The sequence below is a fragment of the Xyrauchen texanus genome, chromosome 49 (genome assembly GCF_025860055.1).
Source record: "Xyrauchen texanus isolate HMW12.3.18 chromosome 49, RBS_HiC_50CHRs, whole genome shotgun sequence".
Classification (NCBI taxonomy): Eukaryota; Metazoa; Chordata; class Actinopteri; order Cypriniformes; family Catostomidae; genus Xyrauchen; species Xyrauchen texanus.
The window spans coordinates 2,156,737-2,178,787 of NC_068324.1; the positions used below are offsets into that span (position 1 = coordinate 2,156,737).

At 40.5% G+C, this 22,051-nt stretch overlaps 1 protein-coding gene across 1 annotated transcript in view; it reads left to right on the top strand.

Annotated features, from left to right (window-relative positions):
• LOC127640251 (peroxisome proliferator-activated receptor alpha-like) overlaps window positions 1-22,051 on the top strand; it is a 48,991-nt gene that overhangs the window by 15,070 nt on the left and 11,870 nt on the right. Inside the window, exons 2-5 of the mRNA XM_052122710.1 lie at window positions 6,465-6,710; window positions 8,431-8,588; window positions 12,514-12,652; window positions 16,601-16,800. Of these exons, the coding sequence (XP_051978670.1) occupies window positions 6,503-6,710; window positions 8,431-8,588; window positions 12,514-12,652; window positions 16,601-16,800 (705 nt within the window). The 5' untranslated portion in view covers window positions 6,465-6,502. The remainder of the gene's footprint in view (window positions 1-6,464; window positions 6,711-8,430; window positions 8,589-12,513; window positions 12,653-16,600; window positions 16,801-22,051) is intronic.

Genomic DNA, 22,051 nt, shown 5'->3' on the forward strand with positions numbered 1-22,051 from the left:
ATTTAACCCTTACAGAAGAGTTGATACAAGCTCAGACAGCAACTATACACTGTTAGCATTATTAATAATTAATTACTAATATTCAGTACAACAGCACTCTTGCTTGTGAGAGATTGCTTAAATATAGTAATAATAATGATAATGATTATTATTACATTGAATTACATTTCAATATACAGTAGTAATACATTTCTCGTAATTTCTGAATTTAATGTGTTCAGTTAAATCTAACTTTTATTTTGGTGGAAAAATTTAGTGTAGACATTTTTTAAATGCAATTTAATTACATTTAATTTAAAGTTTTATTATGCCTGGGTAGCTCAGCGAGTAAAGACGGTGACTATCACACCTGGAGTCATGAGTTTGAATCCAGGGTGTGCTGAGTGACTCCTGTCAGGTCTCCTAAGCAACCAAATTGGCCTGGTTGCTAAGGAGGGTAGAGTCACATGGGGTAACCTCCTCGTGGTCGCTATAATGTGGTTCTCGCTCTCGGTGGAGCACGTAGGGAGGTGTGTGGATCCCGCGGAGAATAGCGTGAGCCTCCACTCGCACTAGGTCTCCGCGGTAACGTGCTCAACAAGTCACATTATAAGATGCGGATTGACGGTCTCAGACGCGGAGGCAACTGAGATTCAGCCTCCGCCGCCCGGATTGAGGCAAGTCACTACACCACCACGAGGACATAGTGCACATTGGGAATTGGGCGTTCAAATTGGGGAGAAAATGTTGTATTATGTTGGCTTGTCAAAGCTAGACATGATTTAGGGTTTTTCCAAAATCTCTAAACAAATATTAAAATTATCCACCAACAGCTTTCAAGCTTTGTCCACCAAACTTTCCACAGACCTTCAGACTGTTCTGTAACAGTGCGCTATGTCTTTTCTAGCTCTTTGGATTTACGAAAAAAAATTCCATAGACTTACATTGACGTATAAACGGGCCAAGACTATTCACACTTAAACTGTAAAAAAAAAAATACAATAATCAAATGTAAACAACCCCACTCAAGCCATTGATCTGCTTTAAGTTTTAGAATGCTGTGAATGAAACTTTGTGTCAGTCTTCATTCCCAAATGAACGTGTAACAACAGTAGGGGCCGTTCACAACAAATGTGTTTTTGTCAAGTCAGATTTGTTTGTATAGCGCTTTTCACAACAGGCGTTGTTTCAAAGCAGCTGTACGTGAAAATACGCTATAAAAGAAAATGATTGAATATAATGACAATATTAGTTATTTATGTTTAGTATGAGTAAACTAAACATAAGTGTTGTGGGTCAATGATTAAGCAAAATTATTTTGTATGAACTATAATTTTTAGTGTTAAAGTACTTGAAGTCCTCCCGAATTAACTGAGGAAATACACATAGATGCATTGTTAATTGATTTTGGCCGATGAAGGCTTTTGTTAGTGGTTAATTAATTTTCGATGTAGTTTAAGAGTGTGTTGTCCCTCCTTTGACGAAGTTGATGTAGATATAATTTAGAGAGGAGCATCGCAGTCTGGCCGGGAGCTTATGGCAGCTAATTTTGGTGATCTCCATCCTGAGCACATGCTTCAGACAGTGGCTCATGAAGAACCCATGTCTTTGAATTTGCATCTGTTCATCCTTTGTGAAGTCTGTCTTGGTAGACTGAAGTGAAGTCTAGTCTGGCACATGCTCCAGTTGGTCATCATCACTCAGCGAAACTGTGGGAATCGGACATCAGACAGGACCAGAGATGGATCTGGCTGGCTCTGGTATCCTCGGGATATAATCCCGAAGTTTAGTCATGGAAAGAGATAGAATAAAATTAGCGTAGATGCCATTCACTTTAAAGCAAGGTTAAAGTATAAGAGAAGTATTTTTGGTTTAGTTTTGACCTAACTAAATCAGCATAACTATGAATTGAGGGATAAGACTTAAACTGGGAGAGTGTGTCTGAGTCCCGAACACAGCTAGGAAGACTATTTCATAGTTTAGGAGCCAAATACGAATATGATCTTCCTCTTTTTGTGGATTTTAATATTCTTTGTAGTGTTAACAGTCCGGAGCTTTGTGATCGTAGTGAGCGCGATGGATTATAGCGTATTAGAAGGTCACATAAGTACTTTGGAGCTAGACCATTCAAAGATTTGTAAGTAATTAACAGAATTTTAAACTGAATAAGAAACGTAACAGGTAGCCAATGTAACGCAGATAAAATGGGGCTGATATGATCATATTTCGTAGTTCTAGTTAGCACTCTCGCTGCTGCATTTTTAATCAACTGAAGTCTATTTATTAAACCTGCAGGACATCCACAAAGTATTGCATAACAATAATCTTGAGGTCTTGAAGGCATTAATTAGTTATTCAACATCAGACTTGGCAGTATATCTGAGCTGGAAGAATGCAGTTCTACAAATATTGGAAATTAGTTTTTCAAAGGTTAGATTGCTATCAAATATAACACCTAAAATATTTGCTGTAGAAGTTGGCGTTACAGTACATCCTTCAAGAGTCAGATTATATTTTAGGGTCTATTTTTTAGGTTTTCGTTCCAATAATTAGTACTTCTGTTTTATCGGAATTGAGTAGAAGTACATTTCTAGCCATCCAGTCTTTGATATAACTTATACACTTTGTTAATTTGGAAAATTGTGAAATTTTAAAGTCGGCATAACAGTGAAAACTAATTCCATGTTTCCTGATAATATCTCAAAGGGGAAGCATATTTAGGGAGAATTTTACACTTTGTGCTCTGTTTTTAATTGTTCCATGTAGGTCTGGGTATCGAGTTCGATACATTTTATGCACAGACCTAATTGCCTCTAAACAATCGAGTATCAAAAAGATTTTGTCTTGTTGTTCTGTACCAAATTTAGAAACCTAAGGGGTTAATCTCGTCAATGTCAGTGATTAGCATGTAGCATGCTAGATGAGCCCAAATCTAAAAGTGCTGCGGCTCACGCGTAAGGCTGTAGTGTGTATGCGTCCCAAACCCCACACATGTGAAAGATGTGGAAAAGTTCAAAAGTGTGGCTACATTTCACCAGGCTCGATCCCAACAGCGCACGATGCAATATTTGCGACAAGATAATGCAACACGACAAATCTGATGAAGCACTTGACAGTGCACAGAATCAACTTAAGAGCAGAAAGTTGCTCCGTCTTCGACTGCAAAAAGACCGAGCCGGTGCAGTCATCCTCTCAGCGTCCTCCTGCTACAGAGCTTCCTTCAACATGCCCACCACACGAGTCCTACTCCAAAACTACGGATGAATGCAGCGGCGCTATGATTGGGACTCCGACTAGATGTTTAACATTTAGCAAAAAACCAACAAACAAAATCGGCTAACTTGTAATGGTACATGCTTGTGTTCTTGTTAAATTAACGTTTCTGTGCGCTGTGACAGTCCTATAAACTGGGACCTACATTACGTTAGATATTGTTTGGATGTACTGCTATAGATAGCTAGCTAAATCGATGCTAAAAAATGCTTTAATGTTGACCGTAACTGATCAAGTTTAACGTACATGAAACTAGTTATCTTGTTAAACCGTACTTGTCCTTAGGGTTAGCTGAATTAACAGTTTAGCATTCTAGTTCGTTTTTTTTCCCTCTTCACATTAACATTATAGCCTCTGCCCCTGCCGACCGTGGCATGAGGAGACCAGAAGGCTCAGGAGACGAGTCTTTGAGTCTGTAACAAACTGAAAAAATAAAACCAAAGTTTTTCGAGGTAATGTGTAATGTTTGTAATCTTGTTAAAATGGATTTCATAAAATTGGTATCGACAAAAGTATCGTTTAGGAACCGCCGGTATCGAAGTCAAGGTTTTTGAACGATACCCAGCCCTAGTTCCATGTAAACATACGCTAGGTAGATGCTTTAGACTTTGGGCTTCTCGAATTTTCAGCGTCTTGCGAAGGATTACTGTATTTTTTAGCTGCCGTGTCAAGTTTTAAAATCGTGTCTCGAAACTCCTGCGTTCTGCTCCATTCGTTGCTCTCTATCTAGCTTTATAACATTAGCAAAGTTCAAAAGTTCAAAGCTGCTATAGGATCTCTACCTGGATTACATGTTACTGTGGAAAGACTGTTAGTAAAAGTGGATTCACTGTCTTTAACGACTCACCAATCTGTCCAATGATCTTTATGTCTTCTAAAGTCATATGTGTTGGTGTACCAATGAAACGGAGCTATTTTCATTCCCCAGTTCTTTTACCTTTGAGAGACACAAAGCACTGCTGAACTTACACATTAATTTAATTTACTCATTCATTGTTTCCCTTTCTCTTTGTCTCTTTGCAATGAGTGTCTGTCTCTCGCTGTCTTCTGTCTATCTGTCTCTCTCTTTCCCTGATGTCTTTGTCACTCAGTTGAACAATTGTGTCAGTCAAATGTCTTTAACACATGATGTCTGACTGGTGAGAAATCTTTAAGATCATATTGAGATCTCTGAATTGTGAGCACAGTTTGCACTAGAAACTCGTGAGATTACATTGAGATTTGGACTCTTGAAAATCAAGATTTTTTTACATTATTATTTTGATGTTAATAAATAAAGGAACATGTCTAGTTTTAACATTATTTGTACTTCAAACCTTTGTTTTGTTGGACAAGTAAAACTAGCTGCATTCCATGTGGCCCACGTTTGGTATTTGACCATCGAAAATGGGAATAATTCAACAATTTACACATGAAGCCAAATTTACAGCCCCATATCTCTGGGATTTAACCATATATAGCCTCACAAATGAAGATACAAAAAGAAAAGTTTGTTTTGAACCAGAATCTAAAAGGATATTACGATCTCTTTAAAACTTCTGGGGTTATAGGCACAACAACTTTGGAAAAACAACAACAAAAAAGTGTTTTTCCCCATTTTTGAACTCACACCATTGGCATATAATGCATTAAGAGTCACTTAAGTCAACTGATTTTAGTAATAGACCTACCAGTCTCTGTGTACAAATCAAACAATTACGCTGTCACCTTGCTAAGGGGATTTTTTTAAACCTGTCAAAGGCGAAAATTGTCATTTTGACCTCCTCTAGAAGATTATGGATTACAACGTAAATATCATTCCATAGTATTTAATATTTTGGCTTTCATCATCATGTATGCCTATCTTTATTTAGAGAAAGAATTTCCAAAATCAAACATTTCAGCTTGGGAAGTTTCTGATTTTTTTTTGATTTGACACGAATGCCAATTGCTAAATTCTATGTGGAATCGTCACCTTGTAGCCCTCAAATGAACTGTTTACATTTCCATTGTGTTATATTACAGCATTGAAGCATTCTGTGTTTCGGAAACCTTGCCTGAGCTCAAAATAGCATGCACTTAAAAGCTTAGCAAAGATATTTATTTGTCTTTGTGTGTCCACAAAGTTTTTTTTTAAGCTCACAGCTCCTGTAACCTTGTTTTGCTCTTTGAATTTCTTTCTGTGTCAGAAAGACGCAACACAGATGTTATGATAAGGCTAATAAGAGTGAACTTAACTATATTAACTGCTGATAAAAAGGATTGGGAGGAAAGACAGGCAACACAAAGCTTTTAGTGTGACCACTATCTGACAAACTATTATTTGTTGTTCTTCCATTAAATGGAAAAAACACAAATTAACAACGGATGTAAATGCTGCTTTCAAGGTAATATTTGTAATAATTAAATGTTAATTTAAACTGTATTTTTTTATTTAATTTTTTCATAAAAGTTAATAAATAATACATCTTATATTTTTGGCAACATATTCAGATCTATACAAATACCAAATACCTCAAATAGTAGTTTGAGGGAGTAGTAAGAGCGACTCAATTGCATCATTCACAGCGGGAGTGGGCAGTCGCTGCAGAGCTCTTTTGCCGCACTTTGTTTGCTGCAGTTCTCTGATTGGTGTATCGTTTCCCTTCATGATCATGGGCAGTCCATTATTAAACTTTTCAATAAATGATTAATGCAGACTAATGATTTCAGCTGATGCATACCATTGATTAATAACCTCAGAGCTCACTGTAGGTCTGTCTTGAAATTTTATAAGCTATTGTTAAAAATTAATTCCCCTATGGAGAAAATGAATGGCATTTTTAGATCTAGAACCAGCACGCTGTTGTGGACGGGGCAGTTGTTGGGAAACCTGTTTGAAAACAGCCATTGGACAATCATAAAACTTTACTCACTCAAATTGTAAAACCAAGCTTCTTTCGATGTTTGTGGCTCAGTTGGTAGAGCGGGTCGGCCACTAATCGCAGGGTTGGTGGTTCAAATCCCGGCCCACACGACTACGCATGCCGATGTGTCCTTGGGCAAGACACTGAACCCCAAGTTGCTCCCAATGGCAGGCTAGCGCCTTGCATAGCAGCTCTGCCACCATTGGTGTGTGAATGTGTGTGAATGGGTGAATGAGACGCAGTGTAAAGCGCTTTGAATACCGTTAAGGCTTAAAAAGGCGCTATATAAGTGCTGACCATTTATTTTGTTTTCTCTTCTGTGTCCAGACTGATGTGTGATTTGCGCTCCATTCCTGTCCGCCAACATGGTAGACGTGGAGAAGCACTACTGTCCCCCGTCCCCACTGGACGACTCCATGTTGGACAGTCCCTTGAGCAGGGACTTCATCGGTGGAATGGAAGATCTGCAGGACATCTCTCAATCCATCGATGAAGATGGGCTCAGCAGCTTCGAAGTCACAGAGAACCATTCGTCAGGTCTGGGCTCGGGGTCGGAGAGCTCCACCGCGTTAGGTACGAGCCACGTGGCTGGAATACCACGCTAAAAATACACTCACCTTCAGGAAAGTTTTCCTGTCATTAGATCTTTAGACTGTAAGAAATAAGAACCTGAGCCATAACAGTAATTGACCTGAAAGAAGAAAACTTATAGCTGTGTAGTGCCCCTTGTGGTTATGCTAAAAACTGCAACGCATACTTGCTTTGTCTTATTAATTGCTTTATGACACATTTTGGAATGCAACAAACAATTGATGTTATGTCAGTTAAACTGTCATGTGTCATCTAAACATTGCAACATTGAAGATTTCAGTTGGTTATTGGTGGCTTGTGGTTCTGGAATGTCTGACCTAGTTTACGCTTCTAAAAGATTAATGGAATTCAGATTAATTCTATGAGCAAAATGTTACAATCCAAGATGTCGGTTTAAACATCTTTGGCGAAAAGATTAGTTTTAGAATCTTAAACTGCTGCTTCAGCATGTAACAGTGACATAACACACACACACACAAGTGCTGAATTGTAAGAAATCGGACAAGGCAAGTAAAGTATGGGTTGTGGCTTCAGATTGAAACACCTTACATGAGAAAAGAGGAAATGACATCATGGAAAGGTTTCTAAGGCAGCATGAAGTTAAAGCAGTCTCATAAACGTTTGAGGTAAACTGAAATCTAGAAATAACTTCAAGCTTACGGTTTTTAACAAAAACATGAAGATTTGGATTTATTTTAAGTAATTATTAGATTACTTCAGCGGAATGACACCGAACACTTTCGCTGTTACATTGTGTAACTAACACTACACAAACTACACAAGACATAAATACAAAAAAAAAAAGTGTAAAGTGTCTTGTTCCAGATTTTCACTTATTTTAAGGATAAACCTAATTAAATATTTTGTTTATTGAAATTAAATTAAATTTAATTTAAAAAAATTCTCCCCAATTTTGGAATGCCCAATTCCCAATGCGCTTCGTTGTTATGGCGTAGTGACTCTCCTCAATCCCGGTAGTGGAGGACGAGTCTCAGTTGCCTCCGCTTCTGAGACCTTCAATCGGCGCATCTTATCACGTGACTCGTTGTGCATGACACCGCGGAGACTCACAGCATGTGGAGGCTCATGCTACTCTCCACGATCCACACACATCTCACCACACGCCCCATTGAGAGAACCACTAATCACCACCACGAGGAGGTTAGCCCATGTGACTCTAGCCTCCCTAGCAACCGGACCAATTTGGTTGCTTAGGAGACCTGGCTGGAGTCACTCTATTTTGATAGTCGAAACCTAATGCATTTACTAATGTTAATGAATCGAACCTTATTGTAAAGTGTTACCATTTCATTTCCTTTAACTGAAAATTATATTTTAGTCAAATGTTACGTTTTCGTAGTTTTCTGCAATGTATATTCCTTAATTCCTTGCATTTTGTATATAGTGCTTTTCTATGCACTTAAAGTGCTTTACATAGTATAGGGGAACCTCCTCAACCACCACAAGTGTGCAGCATCCACCTGGATGATGCAACAGCAACCATAGTGCGCCAGAACGCCCACCACACACTAGCTATTGGTGAAGAGGAGAGAGTAGAGTGATGTAGCCAATTCATGGATGGATATTATTAGGAGGCCATGATAGATTGGGGCCAATGGAGTGAAGTTGGCCAGGACACCAAGGTTACACCCCTACTCTTTATGAGAAATGTGTTTTTGTGTTTGTTTGCTCTGTTGTGTAGATGCCCTTACCCCAGCATCCAGCCCATCGTCAGGTGTCTACGGTGGCCCAGCGGGACAGGAAGAGTTCACCTCCACCTCACTGAATCTGGAGTGCAGGGTGTGCTCGGACCGTGCGTCAGGATACCACTATGGCGTTCACGCTTGTGAGGGATGCAAAGTGAGACTGATGTTTTTGCTACTCTACCTTTAAGACTTCTGTATGTTAAACAGCTGTGCTATGATTGGCTAATCTACTTTTACAAGAGAAACACTGTAATTCACACTGTCATTCCTTCAACTGTATGGTGAAATTTGTGTATTTTAAATTTAGAAAAGCAGCAACTGTGAAAACATTCAATCATCAAATCACATGGCATTTTTTACCCCCTCTGAAGACTGTTGAGCTTTGCGGTCATGGCCTTGTGACTTGGCTCAAGCAGTCACATAATTTATGCCTGAACTGGGCGAGGACATGCCTACTGCCCGTGTTTTAATGCCAGGGTCAAGACCGGAGCTTGAACATAGAGCTTCCAGCTTTCCTTAAGCAGTGGAGAACGTTTGAGACATGAAGAATCTTTATGCAAGTGACGCCATACAAACAAATGCAAATAAACGTTATGATAAGGAATTGTCATAATAAGTGTAATTTATTTAGACATAACATTGAAGAGTGCTTTTAGAATTACAAACTTTTGTACTGGCACGCTTTTTTTCAGAATATGTCAAATTCGCAGCCTCCATGTTAGGGTGTTGTGGGTGGTTTCCAGGGTGTTGCTGTTTGGTTGCTATAGTGTTAAGATTGGTTTGTACAGTGTTGCTATGTGGTTGCTATGGTGATGTGGGTGGTTTCCAGGGTGTTGCTGTTTGGTTGCTAAAGTGTTCTGAGGGGTTTGTACTGTGTTGCTATGTGGTTGCTAGGGTGTTGTGGGTGGTTTCCAGGGTGTTGCTGTTTGGTTGCTAAAGTGTTCTGAGTGGTTTGTACTGTGTTGATATGTGGTTTCCAGGGTGTTGCTGTTTGGTTGCTAAAGTGTTCTGAATGGTTTGTACTGTGTTGCTATGTGGTTGCTAGGGTGCTGTGGGTGGTTTCCAGGGTGTTGCTGTTTGGTTGCTAAAGTGTTCTTAGTGGTTTGTACTGTGTCACTATGTGGTTGCTAGGGTGCTGTGGGTGGTTTCCCGGGTGTTGCTGTTTGGTTGCTAAAGTGTTCTGAACGGTGTTTCTATGTGGTTGCTAGGGTGCTGTGGGTGGTTTCCCGGGTGTTGCTGTTTGGTTGCTAAAGTGTTCTGAACGGTGTTTCTATGTGGTTGCTAGGGTGTTGTGGGTGGTTTCCAGGGTGTTGTTGTTTGGTTGCTGAAGTGTTTTGAGTGTTTTGTACTGTGTTGCTACGGGGTTGCTAGGGTGTTGCTCTTTGGTTGCTAAAGTGTTCTGAGGGGTTTGCACTGTGTTGCTATGTGGTTGTTAGGGTGTTTTGGTTGGTTTTTGGTTTGGTTGTTAAAGTGTTTTGAGGTATTTGTATTGTGTTGCTATGTGGTTGCTAGGGTGATTTGGTTGGTTTTTGGTTTGGTTGTTAAAGTGTTTTGAGGTATTTACTGTGTTGCTATGTGGTTGCTAGTAGTGTTGTCAAAAGTACCGTTACTTCTGTACCATGTCGATAATAAAATAAAAAAGATGTAATGATACCAGTGTTTCTGCAGTACCGAGCACTGACTGTATCCGGTACCCAGTGTGAAGTATGACTGACGCACGACTGCTTTAAAATGCTCACAGGCTTAATTTGAACGTGTGCTCCGTTACTCATTGTACACTAAAATGGACAATTAATCAAATTAAAATCGTGACATGTTTGTGGTTGCAATCATACTGTGGACGAGCTGCATACTCTAAATAAATCCGATCTCTCATCCACTAGAAACTCCACAGACATTGAGAATCATTCACGTTCAGATGACAAAGTAGAGCACTTTGTGAACCATGCAGCACATGTAATATATATATTTATATAATTAAAATCACAGCATTTGCACTTTAATCTCAGCTCCGCTTTATTTATATTGCATTTAAAACAACAGAGTTGACCAAAGTGCTTCAAATAATAACATTTAAAACATAACATTTCAAAATGACCACATACATAAACACCAGTAGTCTAAAATACAAACACTCCAAAACTGAATCCTACATTTCATTTGTCAGGCTCAAAGGCCAGTGTAAACAGATGAGATTTCAGACCAATGGTCACACTGAGCCGTGTTGTGAACTGTTTATCCGGAAAAGTGAAGCATCTGGCATAAAACACATCATAATAAAAACACAATTCAAAAATAAAATCTAGATGCCTGAAATGGAAGAAACTGAGTAAAATATATTACAACTGGAGAGTAAAATGTAATATTCTCTGTAATAATAAAAATCAAAATATCACAAGCAAGTCAAGCAAGAATAAAAGTGTGTTGAAAAAACATGTTGAAAAGTTCTATTTTCACTTGTTAAAAGTTTTAAGAATTTATTGATTAGACACCATTTTGATGATGAAATTAAGTTAAACTTTGTGTGTTCAATAGCAAATTACAATATTAGCTTATTTTTGCTGTGGTATCGAAATTGGGATCGAGAACCATGACATTTCCAACTACTGAAATCTTGGTACCGTGACAACACTAGTTGCTAAGGTGATGTGGGTGGTTTCCAGGGTGTTTCTGTTTGGTTGCTAAAGTGTTCTGAGGGGGTTGTACTGTGTTGCTATGTGGTTGCTAGGGTGTAGAGGGTGGTTTCCAGGGCATTGCTGTGTGGTTGCTAAAGTGTTAAGATTGGTTTGTACAGTGTTGCTATGTGGTTGCTAGGGTGTTGTGGGTCGTTTCCAGGGCATTGCTGTGTGGTTGCTAAAGTGTTAAGATTGGTTTGTACAGTGTTGCTATGTGGTTGCTAGGGTGTTGTGGGTCGTTTCCAGGGCATTGCTGTGTGGTTGCTAAAGTGTTAAGATTGGTTTGTACAGTGTTGCTATGTGGTTGCTAGGGTGTTGTGGGTCGTTTCCAGGGCATTGCTGTGTGGTTGCTAAAGTGTTCTGAGTGGTTTGTACTGTGTTGCTATGTGGTTGAAAAGCTTGACAAGCTTTACCTATCAAGTTATTATTATTATTATTATTATTCCTCTGCCATTGAAGTCTATGGCAGCCCCTAGAATCTCGTTTGGAGTAAAGTTGTGAAATTTGGCACACTTATTGTGTTGGGCCTCAATAGTCTTCCTCTGGCTTTACATCATGCCAAGTTGAGTGAAACTGATATATTCCATGTATGTCTTATCGTTGGCGCAATATACCAAAAATAAACCAAAAACAGGAGGTGGCTAAAATGCTTTTAACGATTGCAGGACAAAAGGCGACAGCTCTTACGTGACTTGTTTTCTTTGTTGTCAGCATTACATTTCCAAAAACCAAAGACTGAAATGCGAGAGACAGTTGAGTCAGCACTGGTTGGGAGAATATAGTGTCCACTACTTTCACTGTGAGATACAATCACGTGCACTTTGATATAAGATTTCATGATAGGGACGTGCTCCCCTAACACAACAGGCTGGAAGGCAGAAAAAGGAAACCCCAGCGGTTCCAAGGCAAACGAGGACAAACACAATGTATGAATGTGCCGCCAGGCTATTTAGAGATCAGACTGGTTTGGATTGTGTATTTACATCTCTGGACTGTTTAATACTGATATATGAACTAAAAATAGAGAAAGTTGTCTTCAGGGTATCAAAGATAGACCCATGTACAGATATTTAAAGCAAGTAATGATGTTACATTGATGTGTGTGATCGATGGGTTTGATTGGGGCGTTGATATGATGACTTGAAATTTATGTTGGCAATGCAAGTCTTGCAACTTTCACATTCGGTTATTAAATATTTGGGCTTTTTTGATAGCGCTTTCAGCTACCAAAGGAGTGTGGTATTCCCAGCTCGGTTTGATACATTTGACCACTTTCCAATTCTGCTGATTTTCCCCCAAAATCAATTCAGAAAATGCTAAATTAAACAAGTCAAATAAAAAACCTGATTAGATTATTGTGTGCTGCTGTTGTTTTTGAAGCTGATGTTTTTGTCTCACTTGTAGGGTTTCTTCCGTCGGACGATTCGTCTTAAACTGGAGTACGATAAGTGTGTACGATGCTGTAAGATCCAAAAGAAGAACCGAAACAAGTGCCAATACTGTCGCTTTCAGAAGTGCCTCTCTGTGGGGATGTCTCACAATGGTGAGTATTACATTGGTGCAGTCGGGAGCCTGGGTAGCTCGGCGAATAAAGACGGTGACTATCACACCTGGAGTCGTGAGTTCGAATCCAGGGTGTGCTGAGTGACTCCAGTCAGGTCTCCTAAGCAACCAAATTGGCCCGGTTGCTAGGGAGGGTAGAGTCACATGGGGTAACCTCCTTGTGGTCGCTATAATGTGGTTCTCGCTCTCGGTGGGGCGTGTGGTGAGTTGTGAGTGGATGCCGCGGAGAATAGCGTGAAGCGTGAATGTCTCCGTGGTAACGCGCTCAACAAGTCGCGTGATAAGATGCGTGGATTGACGGTCTCAGACGTGGAGGCAACTGAGATTCGTCCTCCGCCACCCGGATTGAGGCGAGTCACTACGCCACCACGAGGACTTAGAGCGCATTGGGAATTGGGCGTTACAAATTGGGGAGAAAAGGGGAGAAACAAATGAATAAAAATACATCGGCACAGTCATATATTTACATCATGATTGAATGTACCTATTTGAGTTGAGTTGAGTAATGGATAGTTCAACGCCTGTCAAAAGTCTATTTATTGGAGGAATTCGTGAAGAGTTTATTATTAGAGTTCTGATAATCTTTTTATAATCATCTCACAGTGTTTTTTATTTTTTTTATGTCCATTTTGATGAAAGTATTTAATGTTGGTTGTCATCTTTGTGTTGTTCATTGTCTGACAAAATACAAAGAAATAGAAGAAATGAGTAGATGTCACGTTTCTGTCAATTCTAACTACCTTATTGGTTGATTTTAATTGTAAAATTTGATTCCTTAATTTAATTTATTATAAGTTAAATTATAAAGTAGTTTATAATATAATTTAATTTAATAAATATAATATGAATTTGAATATAATATAATATGAATTTGAATATAATATAAAAATATGATTAAGATGAGAGACATTTTTTAAGTATATGGCAATATTTTAATATTTAAATATTATTATAAACTAAGATGGGAACATATATATATACATACATATACCTATTGAATTCCAAAAAAATCCTATAAATTAAGCAAAATTAAATATACATTATATATATATATATATATATATATATATATATATATATATATATATATATATATATATTTTAAATATATATTATAATAATTATAATATATATTTAAAATAATAAATATATATAATTATTATAATATATATTTATAATTATTATAATATATATTTATAATTATTATAATATATATATATATAGAATTATTAAAAAATATCTTTAAAATAATATATATATAAATATATAAATAATATATATTAATAAAATAATAATATAAAATAAAAGTCCTACGCTTCTGTTTCTTGAATGGAAACATGACTCATGATTCTCACTGATCTATTTCTCACACAAAGCTATCGTATGGCTTTAGAAGTAATTTGGACAAATTTTATGGTGCTTTTTTTGTCCTTTTTGGAGCTTGAATCCCCCTGATCACAATATTCTTTCACTGTATGCAAAAGAGCAGCTCTTGAGATTCTCACAGAAATCTTATTTTGTGTTCTAAGACGAGTCATATGCGCTTTGAAACTATTTTTGAGGTATTTTGGGGGTAAACCTAAACTTTGATCTTCTCAAGTTGAACGTGACATTGCAGTAACATTCTGCCTAATCTTTGACTAAATTAGCAGTGTGAAAGCTAACATAAGAGGGTTTTGTCTTTGTCCTTGTCATTTCAATGTAGTGACCTCTTGCGCTGCTGTGACCCCTCCACAGTTTTCAGTGTGGAGTCAAAGGGCATCTTTTAGGAGGCCAGCTAACAGTACCAGCCCCGGCGAACCTCACGTCTCACACAAACTTTATGACCAGCAAAGGCATGTGTTGAAATCGCTCTGTGCTCAAGGTCTGTAATTCGAACCCTGTATATGAGGCCGACACTTGGTTCAAAACATACAGCGAGACAGAGTCACCCTAACCCCATTCCTCTGAGCCTTGTAGGTTAAAGACTAAAATTAGCCGACCTGCGAAGAGTTCTGTAGCGTCACTTGCATCAGGCCGTACAGGCTAGCAGACATCGAAGCAAGTGCATGAATCTAAAATACCTTTCAGGAATAGTAGTCAAAAATGTAAATACTGTCGTTATTTACTCACCCTGTTTGACTTTCTATCTCCCATGCACGTGAACAGAAAAGAACACATGTTTAGCAATGTTTATGCAGCTTTTTTCCAAACAATGACTGTTATTGGTGACCGTATCTGTCAAGCTCCAAAAAGAGCGAAATAAAAGTGTGCTTGTGATTAGTCCGCTATATTCCAAGTCTTCTGAACTCATACGATAGCTTTGAGTGAGGAACAGATTACCAAAAAAATTATTTGTAATCATTTATTTTCTGTAAAAAAGCTGAATTCGAGGTTACATTGAGGCACTTACAATGGAAGTGAATGGGGACAATTTTTGGAGGGTTTAAAGAGCAATGGGAAGCTAATTTAATACAATTATTATAATTTAATAAAAGCACATTAATTGGTTTTTACAGCCGTTTTAGTATTTTAGATTCATGGCAAGGAAGTTGTAAAATTAGATATAATTTTGCACAGCAATATTTAGCACAATAAAATCATGTTAGCATAAACAAGTATTTTAATTAGTGGTAGACCGATAATCGGTTTTACCGATTAATCGGTGCCGATAGTTACTTTTTGGAACTATTGGTTATTGGTAAAAATCTATGCCGATAGTTACTTTTTGGAACTATTGGTGATTGGTAAAAATTGATGCTGATAGTCACTTTTTGGAACTATTGGTTATTGGTAAAAATCTATGCCGATAGTTACTTTTTGGAACTATTGGTTATTGATATAAATCTATGCCGATAGTTACTTTTTGGAACTATTGGTTATTGGTAAAAATCTATGCCGATAGTTACTTTTTGGAACTATTGGTGATTGGTAAAAATTGATGCTGATAGTCACTTTTTGGAACTATTGGTTATTGGTAAAAATCTATGCTGATAGTTACTTTTTGGAACTATTGGTTATTGATATAAATCTATGCCGATAGTTACTTTTTGGAACTATTGGTTATTGGTAAAAATCTATGCCGATAGTTACTTTTTGGAACTATTGGTTATTGGTAAAAATCTATGCCGATAGTTACTTTTTGGAACTATTGGTTATTGATATAAATCTATGCCGATAGTTACTTTTTGGAACTATTGGTTATTGATATAAATCTATGCTGATAGTTACTTTTTGGAACTATTGGTTATTGGCAAAAATCTATGCCGATAGTTGCCAATAGTTTTCATAATTTCAAAATAAGAGCCCCAGTGTTTTGCGGGCTTGTTTATACATAAAAGTTGCGTGTTATGAAACAAATCTTGATTTTTCTCTGGTTGTTTTGTGGTTTTCGGTTGAACAATAAACTGCGTCCTGGATTTAATTAATTTAGGACACTTTGTCTGTGCATAGTTAGGAAAGAACAAGACAATTCTTTGGCTTTCTATAAATACATTTTAAAAACGATTAGCCGATTAATCGGTTATCTGCCTTTCCCACCACCTTAGTTATGTATCGGCAAATTCCACTTTCGGTCGACCTCTAATTTTAACATTTATGGATTGTCCCCGTTGACTACTCTTGTAAGGGGTTCAGTGCAACCCAGATTTTTGCCATTTAAAATGAAAAAGAGGATTTTTTTTGGGTAATGTGGCAGCATTATGCCACATATGCTGTAGATTGAGCTTAATTTGTATTGAATGTTGCCAGGTTTAATGTTAATGTATTACTTTTCAAGGTGTGTATTTTAAGGCTACACTGAGATGTATGAACAAAATAGACAATTCGGTAATCAAAATTATTTGCATGAGAATTTAACGCCAGCCAAAATGTCTGAATCATGACTATGCTTGGGCTTTGGGTGCAGTAAGCGTCTTATCTGAGGTTCTTCTGTACATCCCTGAAACAGCCATCCGCTTTGGGCGAATGCCACAGTCGGAGAAGCTTAGGTTGAAGGCAGAGATCCTGACGGGAGATCGAGAGGTTGAGGACCCTCAGCTGGCCGATCAGAAAACTCTAGCCAAGCAGATCTATGAGGCGTATCTGAAGAACTTCAACATGAACAAATCCAAAACACAAACCATCCTGACGGGCAAGACCAACACGCCGGTATGATCATCCTGCCATGTGTGACCAAAATGTGCATTGTTTGCATCAGGCTGAAGAGTGAAATATTTCTGATGTTAAAACGTATTATTTTTATAATATATATTATATTTATAATTATTTAAATAGAAGTATTTATGCAGGGGGCAACCACCCCTGGAGTCACGAGTTTGACTCCAGCCGGGTCTCCTAAGCAACCAAATTGGAGCGGTTGCTAGGGAGGGTAGAGTCACATGGGGTAACCTCCTCGTGGTCGCTATAATGTGGTTCTCGCTCTCGGTGGGGCGTGTGGTGAGTTGTGCGTGGATGTGGCGGAGAATAGCGTGAAGCCTCCACACATGCTACGTCTCCACGGTAACACGCTCAACGAGTCATGTGATAAGATGCATGGATTGACGATCTCAGACGCAGAGGCAACTGAGACTCGTCCTCCGCCACTCGGATTGAGTCACTACGCCACCACAAGGATATAGAGTGCATTGGGAAATGGGCGTTACAAATTAGGGACAAAAAACAATGAATTGCAAATAATTCAATTAATTAATCAGCATATCATATAATTAATTACATTCAAAATGTAATCCATTGACAGACATTTTCGTCAGGACGATCAAATATCGGCAAAATCCCATTGACGGAATGTTCTAACTCAATTCAAAAATTCAAATGTAAACAAACCCACAGAAGGCCTTAACTCTCTCTCTCTTTCTCTCACACTCTTTTCTTTCTTTCTCTCTCACACTCACTCTTTCTTTCTTTCTCTTTCTTTCACATCCTCTCTCATTCACTCTCTTTCTCTCTCTCTCTCACATTCTTTCTTTCTCTCTCTCTTTCGCTCACACACTCTCTCTCTCTTTCTCTCACTCACTCTCTCTGTCTCACACTCTCTTTCTTTCTCTCTCTCTAACTCACTCACTCTTTTTCTCTCTCTTTCTCTCACACCCTGATTCACTCACTCTTTCGCTCACACACTCTCTTTCTTTTGCTCACACACTCGCTCCCTTTCTCTCACTCACTCACTCTCTCACTCACTCTCTTTCTCTCACTCACTCACTCACTCACTCTCTTTCTTTCGCTCACTCTCTCTCTCTCTTTCTCTCACTCTCTTTCTTTTGCTCACACACTCTCTCCCTTTCTCTCACTCACTCTCACTCACTTTCTTTCTTTCGCTCACTCTCTCTTTCTCTCACTCACTCTTTCTTTCGCTTACTCTCTCTCTCTCTCTCTTTCTCTCACTCACTCTCTTTCTTTTGCTCACTCTCTCTCTCCCTTTCTCTCACACTCTCACTCACTCTCGCTCACTCAATTCAATTCAATTCAGAAAGCTTTATTGGCATGACAAAAAAATACATTTTGTATTGCCAAAGCATCAAAACAACATAGAAAATGATTTAGAACATTTAGTACACAAAATAATAATACTGATAGCATAAAACATTAATAATAAAATATACAAAGATTAATAAATAAAATAAAAAGGATTTAGAAATCTATATAAAAAACACAAAGGAACACTGAACTTGGAATTGAACATTATATAATGTGTGTAGGTCTGATGCAGTGTGTTGGGCTGTGAGTGAGTGTGTGTTGGGCTGTGAGTGAGTGTGTGTTCGACTGTGAGTGAGTGTGTGTTGGGCTGTGAGTGAGTGTGTGTTCGGCTGTGTGTGAGTGTGTGTTGGGCTGTGAGTGAGTGTGTGTTGGGCTGTGAGTGAGTGTGTGTTGGGCTGTGAGTGAGTGTGTGTTCGGCTGTGAGTGTGTGTGTGTTCGGCTGTGAGTGAGTGTGTGTTGGGCTGTGAGTGAGTGTGTGTTCAGCTGTGAGTGTGTGTGTGTTCGGCTGTGAGTGAGTGTGTGTTGGGCTGTGAGTGAGTGTGTGTTCGGCTGTGAGTGTGTGTGTGTTCGGCTGTGAGTGAGTGTGTGTTGGGCTGTGAGTGAGTGTGTGTTCGGCTGTGAGTGAGTGTGTGTTGGGCTGTGAGTGAGTGTGTGTTCGGCTTTGAGTGAGTGTGTGTTGGGCTGTGAGTGAGTGTGTGTTGGGCTGTGAGTGAGTGTGTGTTCGGCTGTGAGTGAGTGTGTGTTGGGCTGTGAGTGAGTGTGTGTTGGGCTGTGAGTGAGTGTGTGTTGGGCTGTGAGTGAGTGTGTGTTCGGCTGTGAGTGTGTGTGTGTTCGGCTGTGAGTGAGTGTGTGTTGGGCTGTGAGTGAGTGTGTGTTCAGCTGTGAGTGTGTGTGTGTTCGGCTGTGAGTGAGTGTGTGTTGGGCTGTGAGTGAGTGTGTGTTCGGCTGTGAGTGTGTGTGTGTTCGGCTGTGAGTGAGTGTGTGTTGGGCTGTGAATGAGTGTGTGTTCGGCTGTGAGTGAGTGTGTGTTGGGCTGTGAGTGAGTGTGTGTTCGGCTTTGAGTGAGTGTGTGTTGGGCTGTGAGTGAGTGTGTGTTGGGCTGTGAGTGAGTGTGTGTTGGGCTGTGAGTGAGTGTGTGTTCGGCTTTGAGTGAGTGTGTGTTGGGCTTTGAGTGAGTGTGTGTTGGGCTGTGAGTGAGTGTGTGTTGGGCTGTGAGTGAGTGTGTGTTGGGCTGTGAGTGTGTGTGTGTTCGGCTGTGAGTGAGTGTGTGTTGGGCTTTGAGTGAGTGTGTGTCGGGCTGTGAGTGAGTGTGTGTTCGGCTGTGAGTGAGTGTGTGTTGGGCTGTGAGTGAGTGTGTGTTGGGCTGTGAGTGAGTGTGTGTTCGGCTGTGAGTGAGTGTGTGTTGGGCTTTGAGTGAGTGTGTGTTGGGCTGTGAGTGAGTGTGTGTTCGGCTTTGAGTGAGTGTGTGTTGGGCTGTGAGTGAGTGTGTGTTGGGCTGTGAGTGAGTGTGTGTTCGGCTGTGAGTGAGTGTGTGTTGGGCTGTGAGTGAGTGTGTGTGTGTGTTGGGCTTTGAGTGAGTGTGTGTTGGGCTTTGAGTGAGTGTGTGTTGGGCTGTGAGTGAGTGTGTGTTCGGCTTTGAGTGAGTGTGTGTTGGGCTGTGAGTGAGTGTGTGTTGGGCTGTGAGTGAGTGTGTGTTGGGCTGTGAGTGAGTGTGTGTTGGGCTGTGAGTGAGTGTGTGTGTTCGGCTGTGAGTGAGTGTGTGTTCGGCTGTGAGTGAGTGTGTGTTGGGCTTTGAGTGAGTGTGTGTTGGGCTGTGAGTGAGTGTGTGTTGGGCTGTGAGTGAGTGTGTGTTCGGCTGTGAGTGAGTGTGTGTTCGGCTGTGAGTGAGTGTGTGTTCGGCTGTGAGTGAGTGTGTGTTCGGCTGTGAGTGAGTATGTGTTGGGCTTTGAGTGAGTGTGTGTTGGGCTGTGAGTGAGTGTGTGTTCGGCTTTGAGTGAGTGTGTGTTGGGCTGTGAGTGAGTGTGTGTTCGGCTGTGAGTGAGTGTGTGTTCGGCTGTGAGTGAGTGTGTGTTGGGCTGTGAGTGAGTGTGTGTTGGGCTGTGAGTGAGTGTGTGTTCGGCTGTGAGTGAGTGTGTGTTTGGCTGTGAGTGAGTGTGTGTTCGGCTGTGAGTGAGTGTGTGTTGGGCTTTGAGTGAGTGTGTGTTGGGCTGTGAGTGAGTGTGTGTTCGGCTTTGAGTGAGTGTGTGTTGGGCTGTGAGTGAGTGTGTGTTGGGCTGTGAGTGAGTGTGTGTTCGGCTGTGAGTGAGTGTGTGTTGGGCTGTGAGTGAGTGTGTGTGTGTGTTGGGCTTTGAGTGAGTGTGTGTTGGGCTGTGAGTGAGTGTGTGTTGGGCTGTGAGTGAGTGTGTGTTCGGCTGTGAGTGAGTGTGTGTTGGGCTGTGAGTGAGTGTGTGTTGGGCTGTGAGTGAGTGTGTGTTGGGCTGTGAGTGAGTGTGTGTTGGGCTGTGAGTGAGTGTGTGTTGGGCTGTGAGTGAGTGTGTGTTGGGCTGTGAGTGAGTGTGTGTGTTGGGCTGTGAGTGAGTGTGTGTTGGGCTGTGAGTGAGTGTGTGTTGGGCTGTGAGTGAGTGTGTGTTGGGCTGTGAGTGAGTGTGTGTTGGGCTGTGAGTGAGTGTGTGTTGGGCTGTGAGTGAGTGTGTGTTGGGCTGTGAGTGAGTGTGTGTTGGGCTGTGAGTGAGTGTGTGTTGGCTGTGAGTGAGTGTGTGTTGGGCTGTGAGTGAGTGTGTGTTGGGCTGTGAGTGAGTGTGTGTTGGGCTGTGAGTGAGTGTGTGTTGGGCTGTGAGTGAGTGTGTGTTGGGCTGTGAGTGAGTGTGTGTTGGGCTGTGAGTGAGTGTGTGTTGGGCTGTGAGTGAGTGTGTGTTGGGCTGTGAGTGAGTGTGTGTTGGGCTGTGAGTGAGTGTGTGTTGGGCTGTGAGTGAGTGTGTGTGTTGGGCTGTGAGTGAGTGTGTGTTAGGCTGTGAGTGAGTGTGTGTTAGGCTGTGAGTGAGTGTGTGTTGGGCTGTGAGTGAGTGTGTGTTGGGCTGTGAGTGAGTGTGTGTTAGGCTGTGAGTGAGTGTGTGTTCGGCTGTGAGTGAGTGTGTGTTTATGGGATGTTTGCTGGTCTCTGGTCGTCCCTCAGGATGTGGCAAGATGCAACAAATTTTGCAGCTATATTTGAACATTTGGCTTCTTCAGCCAAGAATGAAACAGAGTTTTTGGGTTGGATTACAGGTGTTAAATTGGGGAAATATTTGATTAATTTTGGGGTAATAGTGGTCTCTGATGTGTTTATATTTTGGGCATTCTGTGAGGAAGTGCAGCTCGGTCTCCGTCACTCCCAGGATGCAGTGCGAGCAGAGCCTGTCCTCACGGGAGAGCCAGGTCTGTCTCGCGCCGCCCGTCTCCACGGCCAGACTGTGCTCGCTGAGTCTGTACATCGTCAGGGTTTTCCTGAGGTTCACATCACTCACTGTGCTCAGGTAGTTCGCAACAGTGTACTCTCGATTTAGTGCCGAATAACATTCCAGTTTGTGTTGGTTTTGAAGGTGTTTGTCCAATGGGTGATGTACTTGTCTTGTTCTGTGTTGATAATGTGTGTGTGTGTGTGTGTGTGTGTGTGTGTGTGTGTGCTGTGTGTGTGTGTGTGTGTGTGTGTGTGTGTGTGTGTGTGTGTGTGTGTGTGTGTGTGTGTGTGTGTGTGTGTGTGTGTGCTGAGGTGTGCTGATCTCTGCAGGAGTGAGCTCAGTCAGTCTCAGCACCAGCTGGCACAGGGGACTCCTCGCCCCGCTCAGCTCTTGGTGTTTTAGGGCTTTGTAATGGTATGTGTTGGGGTCGCTTGTTTTTAGGTGTTTCCAGAATTTGATGGCTCTTTTTTGGATGTTTAGAAGGAGAG